Below are 16,956 nucleotides of genomic sequence, written 5' to 3'. Positions count from 1 at the left end.
GCCAATGGTCCTTTTTGTCAAAATATGAAGTTCCCTTTCTCTCCTCATGCAGTGGGAAGAATGGTTAGTAAGGTACCATTCTCCCTTTTAGTTTGAAGGGCAAGTTTCCAAGAGGGAGAAAAATGCTTGGCTGGCATCCCAAGGAGCTCTGCCAGGAGAGCAAAGCCAATATGCTGCTTCTCTTGTTGGCATTTTCTTGGCTCATTAACATTGAGACCTGGCGCTGGAGATGGTACTACCCTATAGAGGCTTCCAGTGAATTTGGGTGGGACCTTAATGCTTCTGTTTACACTCCATAATTTATAATTTACAAAGACAAGTATTGCCTCATTTCACAGATAAGTACTACAAGACTAGAAAGGTTAGGAGACTTATCTAAAAAAGTCATAAAACTATTTAGTGTACAGCTGGTACCAGAACAAAAACTTCCCAGTTCCTGGTTCCATGCAGAGGTAATAGGTATCTATATAAATTATTTCTCTGGCCCCTGGTCAAATGAAGTAACAAAAAGCCTTCAGAATAGCTTTTTCTCCAATTAATCTCCTGAAGGGTCCACCCCTTCATTTTCTCTGTGCAGAAAATTTCAGAGAATTCATCATCTGAGCTCCAACATTAAATGTTACATAGGAAAACAAATATCAGAATTATGAAAATTCACTAGCAACCTTCATAAAATTAGTTTCCAACTTAAATATCTTTTCCCATTTAATACTATCCCCACTCATAATTTTAAATGTTTTAGGTCATATTGTCATATATGATTTTTAAAAATCTGCCAATTAAGGCAAATTAACTGCAAAGTAAAAATGCAAATCTTGCTAAGGATACAGGATGTCCCAAAGTAAATGAAACCAACATGAGAAAGAATTGCTCTTAATTCATCAAGTACATGCTTGGCAAAGTTAGACCAGCTAACAGAAAAAGAGAAAATGGATGATTATAACAACATAGCAGGTATGATGGAGGAAGAAGAATACCAAAGGCTGAAGAGAGGCCTTGGGGAAAATGCTGAGTCCTATGAATGCTCTTGCAAAAAATGACCCTCTTTATGATAGGGCTGTAGAAGTCAAAGGGGAAGTAAAGGAAGTTACATTGTGCTAGCAAAGTTTTTGTTAGAAAAATTAAGCAGAAAAAATTAGCATGAATCATGCTTTGTTCATTCTAAAAATTAGCAAACAGATGCAACTAATACCTAAATCTGATTGAAGAAAAATAAAATAAATTAATCTTAGTTTCACTTTTCAAGAAAGTCTCAGTGGAATATTCTTTCACTACATACTATACTGTTTTTGCCCCTGTTAAATGGATTTATCTTGAATGGCCTATTACCAGGAGCAATCCTCTTTAACTAAAGGGGTAGATACTGGGGAAGGACCTTGGCAATCCCCAGCCACCACCTTCTATGGCCTCTTTCTGAAACATTTGTTCTCACTAGGAGTGAAATCCTCCCATGCCTTCCAGGGCCAGGCAGGTAAAGTACAGAAGTGAAGGGGCTAGGGCACAGGACCATAGGGAGAGACAGAGACCAAAGGCAATCGAGCTAATATCCAATTTGTGGGATTTTACACCCGCATCACCTCTAGAACAGCTGACGTTCAGAAGTGCTTCGGTTAGAGAAACCAGAAGAAAAGATGGTCAGGAAAATGCCCAAGAAGGGAATGTGTGGTTAAAGGCACTCCAGGTCACTGTTTGCAACATGAATTTATCTAAAAGGCAGGAGTACAGAGGAAGAAGAAGAGTGTAAAGGGCTTCTCCTAGCCTATATGTGGGTTTTTGTTTTTGTTTTTTTGAGATGGAGTCTCCGCCTGTCACCTGGGCTAGAGTGCTGTGGGTCAGCCTGCCTCACAGCAACTTCAAACTCCTGGGCTCAAGTGATCCTACTGCTTCAGCCTCCTGAGTAGCCAGGACCATAGACGCATGCCACCACGCACGGCTAATTTTTTTCTATTTTTAGTAGAGATGGGGTATCGCTCAGGCTGGTCTCAAACTCCTGAGCTCAAACGATCCTCCCACCTTGGCCTCCCAGAGTGCTAGGATTATAGGTGTGAGCCACTGCGCCCAGCCTTATATGTTTGATAATGAAACAAAAGTTACAAGAATCAGTTTTTTATAAAATCTCCCATGTGGTGGCACTGGCCATTCTGTTAGACATTTTACCCTTAAGAAATTTCTCCTTCTCAGACCAAATCCCAGAAATTATAAGAACTGACCTTTCTCTTTGCAATCAAAGCAAGCTTGCTGAAAAGACCAGAATGAAGCCAGAGGTCTCACCCTTGCTGAATTCACTAAGCAAATTGCCATTTACATGAAGTAAGCCACTGGTTAAAAACCAAAGCCATTAAAATGGCTAAGCTATTGTGGTAGACACAACCTAAGGTAACAACTACCCCACAATAAATGTTTATGTCATTTTAAGATTCTAACTTTGTGGTAATTTGTTATGTAGCAATAGATAACTAATACAGCTCTCTACCATCATAGAAAAATCACCCTAACCAACTCTACAGTGTAATTTGTATATGGTTTACTCCCTTTCATCAAGAAATAGCAAAACTAAAATATAGTCAATGAAAAACACAATCTGTCAGTTTAGGACAGGTCATATGCTAAAACTGCTGAAAGGAAGACAGGTGGTTGTATACAAATATATGTATACAAATGTATTTCTATATGTATACAAATATCGGAGTGGTGTTCTGCAGGAGACCAGTGAGAGGACCATGAAGAAGGAAAATCTATCGAGTGCTCACCCAATACAAGGAGGCTAGGCAGACTAGATCTTATCTTTGGCAGGAATTGATATTTGGCCCTTAGAAAGGAATAAGTCATATTTGTGCAGGCCTGGCTTATAAAAGAGCTATTTGGTAGGGTTCAAGTCCCCTCAGGTCTGCACTGTGCCTACCAAGAACTCCCCGTTATAACCTCAGTCTGACAAAGGCCATGGGCACACTCTGGCCACCCCGCCATACTCACGCGCTGCTCGCCATACTCACGCACTGCTCGCTGGTCTCTGGAATGAACTCCCCCTCACTGTTGATGCTGGTGTAGGACCCCTGCCGGGCAATGTGCTGCTGCCGTTCAGGGACATAACCAGGGGGAGGTGAGCTTCGGCCTGGGTTCTGGGAGCCTAGAGTACAAAAAAATCGAGGATGCTTTTGACAACAGAGCCAGGATGTGCAGCCCAAGAGGAGCAGGCATGGAGCCAAGCTCAGAGATACTAGGCTCTAGAGGTCCGGGATGTGACTCAGGTGGGTCATGGCACTAAAGTCTAATATGCTCCTGCTCCCTAAATAGGAGATGAACTCCACATATGGAGCAGGCACTAGAGCATACATGACCAAGAATGTTGGCACAAAACATGAACCAAATTAACCCTTATGAAACCAATTTAAGCTGGCAATCAGACCAGTTTTTTGGGGGGAGACAAAGTTTCATTCTGTCGCCCAGGTGACAGCACAGTACCTGTGCTGCCTTAAGTGATCCTCCTGCTTCAGTCTCCCAAGTAGCTGAGACTATAGGCATGTGCCACCATGCCTGGCTAATTTTTTACTTTTTGTAGAGACAGGGTCTCACTATGTTGCCTAGGCTGGTCTTGAACACTTGGCCTCAAGCAATCCTCCTGCCCCAGCCTACGAAAGTGCTGGGATTACAGGTGTGAGCCACCACGCTTGGCCCCAGATCAGCTTTTTAAAAAAACCCTCGTATATACCTTCATAATGTCACCCTTTCTTCCTAATGTCACTCTTTCTTCCTCTAGAACACCAATGCCATTTCCTCCTACACAGGAAGAACCTAGGAAAATGATCACTACATTGGCCTAGCCCTCTTGAGCTTTGGGTCTCAGCAGCATTTTGAGGTTGGGGGCTAAGGAAAGCTAACTGCATATAGCTGGGCACCTCTCTCAGTAGTCCTGGCCCCCCAATGTCTCCTTTTATTTGTTCTCTACCTGTGTCAGATAAGATGCCCCCTTCCCAATGGTCTAGCCAGGAACTAGAGGTAGCCTCCTCCATCCCTACCCACTCCCATACTTCCCAGCCACTACAAGTAATGATAGTATCTTGCAGTTATGTAGTGCTTTACTTTTTGTTGGCATTCACAGAAGTTGCTGTCCTTTGATTTTCAACATCCCAGCAACAGAGGTTTGGCTAGTATTTTCTGAGTACCTGTTAAGTGGCAGGCATTCTGCAAAGTATTTTCACATTTGCTATTTCACTTAATCCTTTCAACAATCCTGAGAGGTATGCATTGGCTTTACTTAACAGAGGAAGGAACTGAGACTCAAGGAGCTTTAAATTTCTTAAAAAAAAAAAATACAACATAGTTTTAAGAAGCAGAAAATATCCCTGTTTTAAAGGTAAGAGAATATAAAGCTAATTTACAGGTACTTTTGCCATAGCAGCTTGTAAGATAGAATGGTTTATCATCCTACCATCAACGAATGACATGGGTATGCAGATATTCTTTTTAAGTCATTGAGTAATGATTTTTGGTCATAAAGGATTTTGAGGCTGAGAAATCAGGTCTCCATATTCTTAGCCTAAGAATGTTTTCTGACTGGTTCTGTTGCTTTGTCTGATCAGAAAAGCAGACAAAAGTAAGGTCAAAAGTTTGCATCTTTTTTCCTTCCTAAGTTTACCAGACAAACCAGAAGGGCCAAAAAAGCTTGAATAATACCAACACATAAATATTTCTAGCAGTTTCAAAACTTAAATATAGGGCTCTTATTCTGAGCCCTTTTCCTCTTCTGGAAGAAACAAAGTTACTCAGTTGTGTAGAAAACCAGAGATATGCGAGCCCTCCCCTCCTTTATCTGATACTTCCCACTTCTCCCTCACAATCCAGCAACTCGCAGACACAGGGAACAGCGGAAGTACTATCCCTTGACAAAGCAGGCTACTTTCCTTGCTGGCTGGTTTCTCCAGTCTAGTTCAGGGGCTATAGCATTGGGTTTTCTGAAATGGAACTGCAGGCAAGATGCTCTGTGGCAATGGCTAAGAAAAAAAAGACCCGGGGAAGAACCTGACTCATTCTACCCAACTAAAAGCAACTGCCAACTCCCTCCTTTCTTCTCTTCTCTCTCTTTTCTCTCCCCTCTCTCCTCTCTCTCTCTTTTTTTTTTTTTTTGATAATGGGTCTCACTAGGTTGTCTAGCCTGGCCTCACACACCTGGGCTCAAGTGATCCTCCCAGCTCAGCCTCGCAAGTAGCTGGGACTATAGGCGTGTGCCACTGTGCCCAGATTACCTGTTGATAGTACCCTAGTCTAGACCAGCTTTAGAAGGAAAATTTGGGATGCACAGTTTTATATATCTCTCGTCTTGATCAAAAGCTCATGTGGAGCAACTCAGCCTGTGCTCTGGAAGTAGAGATGGTACACCAAGGACTACGCATCTACTGCAGAGGCTACTAAAGAGCCCAAAGTTCTTTGAACATTCTGGAAGAGAGAGTACAATTTTCTGGGGCTCAACCAAACTTCCTGAGCCATGGAGACGCCTCCCACTATTCCAAGGACCCTCATAAGGAAGAAAAATACTTCACAGAAAAAAAGAATGGCCAAGAAGGTCACTTTTTGAAAGGCAGTTTCTTTTTTCTTTTCTTTTTTTTTTTTTTTTTTTGAGACAGAGTCTCTCACTAGTCTAGCCTGTTGCTCAGGCTAGAGTGCCATGGTGTCAGCCTAGCTCAGAGCAACCTCAAACTCCTAGGCTCAAGCAATCCTTCTGCCTCAGCCTCCTGAGTAGTTAGGACTACAGGCATATGCCACCATGCCCGGCTAATTTTTTCTATATATTTTTAGTTGGCCAATTAATTTCTTTCTATTTTTAGTAGAGAGGGGGGTCCCACTATTGCTCAGACTGGTCTCAAACTCCTGACCTTGAGCGATCCACCTGCCTCGGCCTCCTAGAGTGCTAGGATTACAGGTGTGAGCCACTGCGCCCGGCCTTGAAAGACAGTTTCTAATGAGTTTAAACTATTTTTTCAATGTTCTTCAAGAAACTACCTCCTTTATTCTTCCACATGAAGTCAGAACATATGGCTCAGTTGGTTGTGTAGAATATATTTTAAAGCATTCGCCACCAAGAACACTTCCAATCTCTTCTTGGAGGCATCAACCCAGTCTCCCTCCAAGGAGATGTCTCAGGAGGGAAGGCTGACATGGCTTCCCTACATGACTCCAGAACAGGAGCCAGAAACAAAATTGCTCTGAAAACAGGCATAGAATTTTGCTGGATTTCCTGTCTCAACATCTCATACATACAGTACAGGCAACCGATTCCAAGATGATGTGGTACCTGAGCTATGCCTTTCTAATGATCTCAGAAAGCCCATGGAAGAGAGTCTGTCCATGTTTCCTAAGCCCTATCAGAAACTGAAGCTGCTCTGAGTGTAAATTTAGAGATATTGTGCCATGAATAGAGCAATGAAATCAGCCAAGGCAATTTTTTTTCCTTTTCTTTTTTTAGAAAAGACTTTGTTAGCCAGGCACGGTGGCTCACACCTATAATCCTAGCACTCTGGGAGGCCAAGGAGGGTGGATGGTTTGAGCTCAGGAGTTCAGGACCAGCCTGAGTAAGAGTGAGACCCCGTCTCTACCAAAAATAGAAAAAATTAGCCTGACATGGTGGTGTATGCCTGTAGTCCCAGCTACTCAGGAGGCTGATGCAGAAGGATCCCTTGAGCCCAGGAGTTTGACGTTGCTGTGAGCTAGGCTAATCCCATGGCACTCTAGCCTGGGCAACAGAATGAGATTCTGTCTTAAAAAAAAAAAAAAGACTTTGTCACCTTCTCCTTTAACTCTTACAACACTGCTACAGTGAAGGTGTATTATTATCACCCACATCGTGCAGGGGGGAACCTGAGGTCCAGAGTCATAAAGTAACTTAATGGTGGGGACTGAGGCTAGAAAATAAGCTTTGTAACTCCCAGCGCAGTTCAACCAAGGCAATTTTTGGACCATAATTTATTTCCAAAAAGGCAGGCCTGCTGCTGAACAGTGGCACAAGGCAAAATTTCTTCCTGAACTGGTTGGGCCATTCATTCCCCAGGAATGATCCATATAGAGGATGGGGATCCCATCCATGAGGAAGTATGACAGTCTTTCTGCCAGGCACAAGAGGGAGGCTTACATAGGGATTTCTTTATAGCACAGGAAAAACATAGTGCCATGTTTCATGCAGCTCAAATTCAGGGTTGCTTTGTCCATGGTCATTTGTCAGTTGGAGGCCAGGGATACAAATGCCATTTGGCCAACAGAGGGCTCATGGGCAAAGACAAGATGGAGTTAAGGGGAAATCTGGACCAAAGATAAGAAAACTACTCCACTTTCAGTGGCCCAGATGTCAAAGACCCATGTGCCTGGCTACTTCCCTTGTCAGTGTAACACAAAATTCCAGGTACAACCATGAAAAAAGAATGGTTTTCTTAAGTTCTACAATGCCTCAAAACATAGAGCACTATTTAACCTTTTGTTTACAGACATTAGCCTAGTGTCTGCTTCCAATTTTTGGCTTTGGATAACATTTTAGTAGCCCACAAGTTCTGTGGCAATTCAATCCATATGCTGGCAACATTTGTCAGCAGAGAAGCAACTCTAAGGAGGTAAATAAGCAAGGTGGATCGAGAAAAGTCTAAGCTTTGAAATTAGATGAATGTGGGTTCAAATCAGGCTTCGGGCCAGGTATGGCAGCTCACGCCTGTAATCCTAGCACTCTGTGAGGCCAAGGCAGGAGGATCACTTGAGCTCAGGAGTTTGAGACCAGCCTGAGCAAGAGCAAGACCCCGTCTCTACTGAAAAAAGAAAAATTAGCCGGGCATGGTACCATGCAGTCCCAGCTACTACAGTCCCAGCTACTTGGGAGGCTGAGGCAGGAGGATTGCTTGAGTCTAGAAGTTTGAGGTTGCTGTGAGATAGGCTGATGCTATAGCACTCTACTTGGGGCAACAGAGTGAGACTATGTCTCAAAAAAAAAAAAATTAAAAGAAAAGAAAAATCAGGCTTTGCCACTCATTAGCTAAATGATTTAAACTCTCACTTCAATTTCCTTACCTGCAAAAATGGGGCAAACTATCTACCTCATAATTTTTTTTTTTTTTTTTGAGACAGTCTCACTCTGTTACCCTGGCTGTAGTGCCGTGGCATCAGCCTAGCTCACAAAAACCTCGAACTCCTAGGCTCAAGCAATCTTTCTGCCTTGGCCTCTCGAGTAGCTAGGACTACAGGCATGTACCACCGTGCCGGGCTAATTTTTTCTATTTTTGGTAGAGACGGGGTCTCGCTCTTGCTCATGCTGGTCTTAAACTCCTGAGCTCAAACGATCCACCTGCCTCAGCCTCCCAGAGTGCCAGGATTACCAGCGTGAGCCACCACCCCTGGCCCTCCTAATTTTTTGGAAGTTATAAATGTGGTGGCATAGGCACACATCTACATAACACCATCTCATGGTAGGAACTCCTCAGAATCCCATTTGTTTCCTTCACTTTATGTAGCAGATGCAATAGGGTAGGCTCAAGATCTCTTCCACCCTTCTAGTATGACTTCCTGTGCTTCAGAAGCTAAATAGATAAAAGCTATATTTCTAAGACTTCCTTTTGGTTCAGCCAATCAGATGCACTTGAATGAGATTTAGAGACTTCCTGCCATTCCTGTTGCTTCTGGGCGCAGTCACAGAAGCCTTTGGTTTTTCTGCCACAGCATGTGCAGAGGCTCCACACCTGGTCTCCAGCTTTAGCGATGTCAAGAGACAGGTGTGGACCAGAGCTGAGTGGCACTGAGTTTCTGGACTGGTGACTTCCTGATTACAGAAGAGGAAGGAACTCCATGGTGTGTCTTAACCTAGAGCCTGCTTTTCTCACTCCCTCAATGATTCCAGAATGTACACTGAACCTCCTCCTGAAACTAGCTAGAGTGGGTTCTTTTCTGTGCAACTGAACCCTGATCAACACACTCTGAAATGGTATTGCACATTTTACCTACAACAAATAAAAGATGTCTCTTGTAAGGGATCAATTAGACAGAAAGAAAAATTTGACTTACTGATGAAATCTCAAACATTGGTCCAAACTATGTCCAGACAGGATGAACTGCCCTCAGTCTGCTACATGGAGTGTCTGAGGTAAGATCTTCCTGGGATTAAATATTCATGGTCTCTCCCCGACACCCATCACCTCCTTCACCAGCTCCACTAAACTCTCCCCTGGTTTTGCAGGTGGGATGGGACTAGCTCATGAGGCCAGAACTACAGAAACAGGAGGACCTGGGGGAAAATAGCAAAGGCTTTCTGAACTTTTATTTCCAGCCAGAGACTTTCACTTTTTCCAATCCACACTATGCCTGCAGAGAGCCAACCTTGTTATCTGATGGGCAACATGCCAGGGGCTATTGTGCACAGGCCCACAGCCTGGAGCAGGAAAGGGAAGTCTCCCCAAACCAATGGCTATCAGAGGAAGCGAATGGAAAAACCAGGAGTTGGCAGAACTGCTCCATGGCATTTTCAGTTTTGTTTTTATCTTCATTTCAGAAATTGGGAGCCAATGAGATGCACAACAGCAGTCAAGAACAAGTAAGACAGGGAGCTGAACAAGATAGGACACTGGACCATAAGACTCACTGATGGTCTCATACTTATCAGTAGTGATAGTAATGAGCCTGACAGCACAAAGCACAGTGCTATGCAAAACAGCTCATTCCATAGGCCCCAGAAGACAGGCATAGGAAGGGGTCACAGGACCCCTTCTCTGGGACACCCTTCCCTGGCATTCCAGCCTGATCTTGCTCTAGCCTCATTGGGCCATTTGAGCCAAGGGCACGATGTGAGATGGGCATCTCAGCACCAGCTGAAGCAAAAGAGCACAGTAGTCCTCTGTTCAGAGTGGCCCACAAGTTCCCATGAAGGCATTCTACACATAAGGAGAAGACAGGAGTTCAAGCTGCCAGCTGCTTGCATTCTTCCTGGGCATGCTAGCTCTCTGCTAGCTTCCTTAACCCAGAGAGGCAGAGGCAAAGATAAACTCAGCCTAAGATATGGTTGATCTTTTGCTCTGTACTCTGACCCAAAGCTGAAAGAGAGGCTCTCAGATTCTGGCCTTTCTTATAGGAGAACCCTCATCAGGAAGCTGATGCAGTCAGGAAGTTGCCTCCACAGGGAGTTCTGGAGCTTTGGGTCAATGTTAATGTGCAGGTCGTTGCAAGTACAAAGAGATAGCTTTTTTTTAGCCATCAACTAGTTGCTAAATCCTTTTCTCTGTTGAGGGACAGATGAGATGGGGAGAGGAATCAAAGCTTTTTTTCTTCCTCAACAAAATCTTAACCAGTATTTCCCAATATGCTCACACTGGATCAGACTGTGCAGAACAGTGCTTCTCAACACTTTCATTCCATAAGACCTTGTGTTTCCACTTTCAAAATTCCTATTTTATTTGAAGTTGCTATTACCACTAACCAGTTTCTGGTCTCATCTAGCATCACAAAAGAATTTATAGTGAGAAGGAGAAAAACACCCTTTGGAAGTAACGGAAGCTGACCATTTTGTTTTCACGTATGTGGTTGCTACCTCTGCAGTCCTGGTTTCTACCCTTTCAAACCTGTACTAGGACTAGAAGCTGGTCCTACACACCGCTAACTCTTTACTGCCCAGTTGTCACCATAAGTCATGTCATCCTTTCAACATTCTTTTTTCTGTTCTCTGCCTGAATATTTCCTCCTCTTCTCTCAGAGGCAGAACCCCCACCCTCAACCCCACTCCTGGCCAAGGCACTGTAAGCCTGGACTCCTTGATTCATCTCCTTGCAGGAGTCAGCTCCCCCATGGCCTCCTCTTCACCACTTTCAATCTCTCCTTTTCAGTCATGTTTATCCCTCCCTTCAAAAACTTGCTCAGATCTCTAGCCTGAAAATATCCTGACCTCATTTCTGCTGCTTGCTCAAGCCACAAGCCCACCTCTTTTTTCTTCTCACCTCTTTTTTCTTTTACTATCAAACTCCTGGAAAAACCTGACTGCCTCTGGCTTATCTCATTGTGGGACAAAATGGCAAGACAAGGAGAAAGATGGAACAAGAACAGGGCAAAGGCACTTAACAAGATGCACTAGACCAAGCAGGAGTCAGAATGTGGTAGGCCCAAGTCCTTTAGCTGAGGCTTGGCTACACAGCTTATGGGCACCACCCAATGTATTACAGAAGAATGATGCTTGAGCTCAGCTTCAAAGGTAGGTAGAATTTCCATAGGCAAAGATAAGAGGAAGGACATCATCAGGTAGGGAAATTTCATCTGCCTTCTGGCCATCTCCCCACACAGAGATTAATTCCGTTACCAGTAGGTTTTTTTGTTTATTTCTGTTTTCTTAGCATGAACTAGTTTAACAGACTAACCAGCTTGAAAAAAATTAGAATTCAGGGTATGCATATTATAATGAAAAAAACAAAGGATGAACATAATAGCTGGTGTCAAATATCTGAAAAATTCTCATATGAAAGATCTCTGTGTTATCTGTATTGCTCAGGAGAGCAGTGCTAGAATCAGTGAGTAAAGTGAGAAAAGGCTAATTTTCAATTCAAAATAAGGAAGAATTTCAAATAAATAGAGATGTCTAAAATTTGGATTGAGCTATCTTGCACTTCCCCATCTTCGCAAATGTGGCAATGGCAGATGAATAACCTGCATGTTGCAGCCTCTCACTAAATATTCACTGGTATGTTAATGTTGATGGTGACAGAGAGGGAAGAGGAAGTAGATGGAAGGTTGACTTGCTAAGGCTCGCCAACCAGAGACTTCTCCTTTGACCCCATTTTCTACTGCTAGGGCTTTTCCTAGTCCATCATGGTTTAACATTGACTCCTCACTCTTCCTATTTCCCTTTACTTCTGGAAAGCCTTATACTGTACCAGTACCTAGCAAGCACTCAGACATTTGTGAATGAAAATGACAGGTTTGTGTCTCTTACCCTTGGTCTGTCCTTTCCAACCTGGCTGGTCCAGGTAAGGCATCCTACCCACATTCCTAATTTCCTTCCCTACTCCTCTGGTCACTCGTTTCCTGTGTTTTTTTTTTTTTTTTTGAGACAGAGTCTCACTTTGTCGTCCAAGCTAGAGTGAGTGCCGTGGCGTCAGCCTAGCTCACAGCAACCTCAAACTCCTGGGCTCAAGCAATCCTGCTGCCTCAGCCTCCCAAGTAACTGGGACTACAGGCATGTGCCACCATGCCCGGCTAATTTTTTCTATATATATATTAGTTGGCCAATTAGTTTCTTTCTATTTATAGTAGAGATGGGGTCTCACTCTTGCTCAGGCTGGTTTCGAACTCCTGACCTCGAGCAATCCACCTGCCTCAGCCTCCCAGACTGCTAGGATTACAGGCGTGAGACACCACGCCCGGTTTGTTTCCTGTGTTCTTTACAGTAGGGAAGCCCAACCTATGGTGAGTCTTATAATTATTTCATTATATATTATAATGTAATAATAATAAAAATAAAATGCACAACAAATGTAATGCGCTTGAATCCCAATACCACTCCTCCTACCCCCTTGGTCCGTGGAAAAATTATCTTCCCTGAAAATGGTCCCTGGTGCCAAAAAGGTTGGGGACCACTGCCAGGCTTATTATCCTCTAACTGGCCACGAAATGTCAATTTCTAAGGCTCAGTTCTAGGCCCTCTTTTCTTCTCATTCTATAGTGTTTGCTTAGAAGTATTCTCCTCTGGGGCCAAAGTTTCAGCTTGACACTTTCCAATTTTTTTCTCTAGGCCTGCTTTTTTCTCTCCGAGCAAGGGACCTGTATATACAACTGCCCATTTGATATCTCCTATTGGCTGTCTTAAAGGCACTTCAACATCAACATGTTTAAAACATTAGGTCTGCCCATTCCCAGCACCTGAAACCAGGCTCTCTTCCAGTACTCCTGTCTTAGCAAAAGGCAGTGCAATTTAACCAGCTCCATAAGGCAGTAACTTACCGCCCTCTCTCAACACCTGCAAATTCAACCCAATACCACAGTAGTTCTTAAGCCTTTTACTCTTAGAACCCCTTTACACTTTAAAATCGAGGCTACTTAAAAGCTTTTATTTATGTGAGATATATATCAATTAATATTTACTGTATTAGAAATTAAAGCTCAGAAAATTTTAAGACATTTTCATAGAAGAAACTGGGGAAGGGGCATGAAAATATTTTTTTTTGAGACAGAGTTTCATTTTGTTGCCCTGAGTAGACTATGGCATTAGCCTAGCTCACAGCAACCTCAAACTCCTGGGCTCAAGCGATCCTCCTGCCTCAGCCTCCTGGGTAGCTGGGACTACAGGCACACACCACTGTGCCTGGCTAATTTTTTCTATTTTTAGTTGTTTGGCTAATTTCTTTCTATTTATAATAGATGGGGTCTCGCTCTTTCTCAGGCTGGTCTGAAACTCCTGAGCTCAAGCAGTCTTCCCGCCTTGGCCTCCTAGAGTGTTAGTATTACAGGTGTGAGCCATCACGCCTGGCCGGAGGTTAAATTTTTAAAACACAATAATACACAAGCACATTCCATTAGCTATCAGAGTGATGACATCACCTCAGGAACATGACCTCTGGAAAACTCCACTGTAAAACTTGTGAGAGAAAGTATTCATGTCTTAGCATGGTCATGAAAATAATTTTGATCTGAGAGACTCCCTGAAAGGATCTCAGGGACTCCCCAGGGTCCTCAGTCCATGCTTTGAGAACCACTGAAACACCACGTTCTGTCAGGGAAAATGTCTTAAATCCAACAGCACCTTCCTCTCTCCACCATTGTCCCCAGAATAGTCAAAGCCCTTGTTTTTTTTTTCACCTGGACCACTGCATTAGCCTAATTTGGTTCCCTGAGAACCATTCTTGCCCCCTCCAATCTGTTCTCCACACTGCAGCCAGATAAATCTTTTCAAAATACAAATCTGGGTATGTACCACTACCTAGTCTTCATCACTTAAAAATCCTAAAAGTAGCTTTTCACTGCCTTAGATGTGAGGATCAGAATCCTCAGCAAGGCCCACAGGCTCTGCCTCCTCCCCAGCCTCACCCCTGCCATCAGGGCTTCTTTCTATTTCTCAGACATACCACACTCTGTCCTGCCATCAGGCCTCTGTACCTGTAGCATCCTCTGCCTGGAACCCTCTTTCCTGCATCCTCTTTGCCTAACTCCCAACTCCCATTCATGCTTCAGGTGATAACCTAAGGCTTTCCTGGTCCCAAGATCAGGTCCCATCTCTTAGTTATACACACTCAAAGCATCACACACCTTTCACTCACAGCTTACAATCATATATTAATCACATCATGACAAGTAAATGTCTGCCTGTCTAGGGATCGTAAGGCCCACAGGGACAGGGCCTGTGTCTTTTTTTACTTTCCATATTTCTGGCACATAGTAGATAGTTCAGTAATCATCTTTTGAATAAGTGAACAAAGATTCAGTTTGATGGGAAAGCAGTAAGATAATATAAACATTATAGCAGAGATGGGTACAAGAGGTGAACATTTTCAGTGGCTTCCCTCTGCCTACCAAAAAAGCCTGAGTGCAGTCGAGATTCCCTAGAAAGCAGCCCACGCATCCTTTCTCGGCATTCTCTGTTCCTCCTCCAAACACATTAGCCAATTTGGACCTGAAGGATAATGAGCTCTCCACAGGCACGGTATAAAAGCCCTCTCTCCTCATTCCCTATGGAAAACCTCCATATTCAGGGTTCAGCTCAAAGAGATCCTCCCCAGAATGCATTTCCCAGGTCATTCCAAGTATTTAGAAATCATCTCTCCCATTTCGTGGCTCTATAGAAAGGCTCGCAGGCTCTGCCCGCATCCACCACACACACTCCAAAGCACCTGGGGTTCTCAGAACCCACCGAGTTCTTCTGTGACGGTGCCTGGGATATCTGTCTCTACTTGATCCTCAGTAAACCTTCCTTTGTGTGTCAGCTCTGATCTTCCCTCTTCTCTCTGGGCAGAAGTGGTTATGGTCTCCTTTCTGCTCCCATCACCCTTGCCCTTCTGCATGCTCCACTGTAGCACTCATCCCAGACTGACAGCCTGGCACATAAGGCTTGCTGAAGGAAGCCATGATCTAGGTGTGCTGAAAGACTGTGTTACCCATTTTCTAAATAGGAAATACTTCAAAGAAATCTTACCCCTTGGCATTTTCAGCAAGGGAAATAATTTCCATATATGGCTCCCTACAAGGTGAAGAAAGGGTCCAAATGACCCAGTATTTAGCCCCTGCCTCCATACACAAATCAGACTCTTGCTTGGGGGTTGGAGACCAAATTACTGCCTCTTGTCAATCCTCACTGATTACTCTACAAAGAACAACGCTGTCTACTCCTGTCCCCTCAATCTCTATAAGGACTCTGGGAAAAAAGCAAAGCCGGTAGAGTTTCCCAGGCTCCAGGGCACTCAAATTCCAGATCACAAGTCTCCAGTACTTCTGGGGAAAGAATGGTCAAAAATGAGCACAGCATAGACTGAGGTCTTCAAGCAGATGTTTGAAATCATTTTTTCAGGGATGTTTAAAAAGAATTTAATCAGGCCATTACATCGTTATACTTTAAGCTCTTTGAGGGTAAGGTTACCATCCTAGTTATTTTTCTACATCTCCTAACTAAAACAAAGGCATAGAGAGGATTACTTGGCACAGAGTAATAGTCAATAAATATTTGATTATTATTTAATTAATAAATATTTGATTTTTAAAACAGGCAGATAAAATAGGGGAAAAAGGGGTGAAATACTCACTGACAGAGAGATGCCTGCTTCTGGGCTCAGGGGGCTGGTAGACGGTATTTATATCCCCTGCAGACTGGGAAGCCTTGATCCGCACCTGCCTGGACACCCCAGAGTGGGGAGAGGAACTGTTCTGTAACAGAAGAGGAAAAAGGCAGATCTTCAGCAGATCTTTAATCAGGAAGGACTATAGATGCCCCTTCCCCTTCCCCCTAGGACTCCCCAAACTCTCAGCTACTTTCATGCATTTAATACACTAGCCACCTAGCTTTCCCCCAAATCTCACTCCTCAATCTGTCTTGGAAAAACGCTATTTGTTCAATGTAGTTTTACAGCGTCAGTGATACATGAGCACTGAGACCTGGTGCCCCAATTTAAAAGGTGATGACCCAGACGTGGAGAAATAACAGGCATTCCTGTAATAACTGGTCAAACAGAAAAGAGAGCTGTAAATATCCTCTCATAAAATTCTCCAAAGAACTCAGGAAAAATATCAGGAAATTATTTCAGTAGCAAGATCACCTGCTGGGAGGGGGTCCAACAGAGAATGATGGCAACCTCCCTGCCCAACAAAATTCTGGTTATGATATATGTATTTTAATTAATTAGCTTTCTTCTGGGGTGGGCGGAGATGAAGTCTCTATATGTTGCCCAGACTGGATTTGAACTCCTGATCCTCCCAAGTAGCTGGGACTGCAGGTGTCTGCCATCATGCCCAGCTTATATATATTTTAAAAAGTAGCTCAAAGCTGGGCACGGTGTAATCTTATAATCTCATCTACTCAGAAGGATACCTTGAGCCCAGGAATTAGGGGATGCAGCAATGAGCTATGATGATGCTACTGATTCCCAGGCAACAGAGAGAGACTTTGTCTCAAAAAATAAATAAAGATAAAATAAAAAAATAAAAAGTAGCTCTATGTTTCTTTCCCCAACCATAATCACTCCCTGAAAATTAAGGTAAGCAGACCTCAGTTGTTTCAAAGCACCAGAATTTACATGTAAATCGTCTCAGGATCAGGTTCAATTAGGACAAGCTATCACAGGCACCATTCTGTCAGATGTTAAGGACCTAAGAAGAGGGTCAGCAGCCTCACTATATCCACCCCACTTTGCACCAGCCCAGCTGAGTCACCAGGTGAGCCCTACAGAGAAAACAAAGCAACAAAAGGGGGCACTTTTGTACTAAGAAAGCTTAAACTTGAAACTTGGAGTTGAGCAAGTGATGTCATGATGT

General features: G+C 43.5%; 1 protein-coding gene across 4 annotated transcripts in view; it reads right to left on the bottom strand.

Annotated features, from left to right (window-relative positions):
• MAP3K3 (mitogen-activated protein kinase kinase kinase 3) overlaps positions 1 to 16,956 on the bottom strand; it is a 69,001-nt gene that overhangs the window by 10,859 nt on the left and 41,186 nt on the right. For all 4 annotated transcript variants that reach the window (XM_012747293.3, XM_012747294.3, XM_012747298.3 and 1 more), the window contains 2 exons: positions 15,732 to 15,852; positions 2,994 to 3,127 (listed from right to left, as the gene is read on the bottom strand). In XM_012747293.3, the coding sequence (XP_012602747.2) occupies positions 2,994 to 3,127; positions 15,732 to 15,852 (255 nt within the window). The remainder of the gene's footprint in view (positions 1 to 2,993; positions 3,128 to 15,731; positions 15,853 to 16,956) is intronic.

The sequence above is a fragment of the Microcebus murinus genome, chromosome 18, assembly GCF_040939455.1.
Source record: "Microcebus murinus isolate Inina chromosome 18, M.murinus_Inina_mat1.0, whole genome shotgun sequence".
Lineage (NCBI taxonomy): Eukaryota > Metazoa > Chordata > Mammalia > Primates > Cheirogaleidae > Microcebus > Microcebus murinus.
Note: the sequence above shows the minus strand (reverse complement) of the source record. Positions and strands in the feature narration are given on the sequence as shown.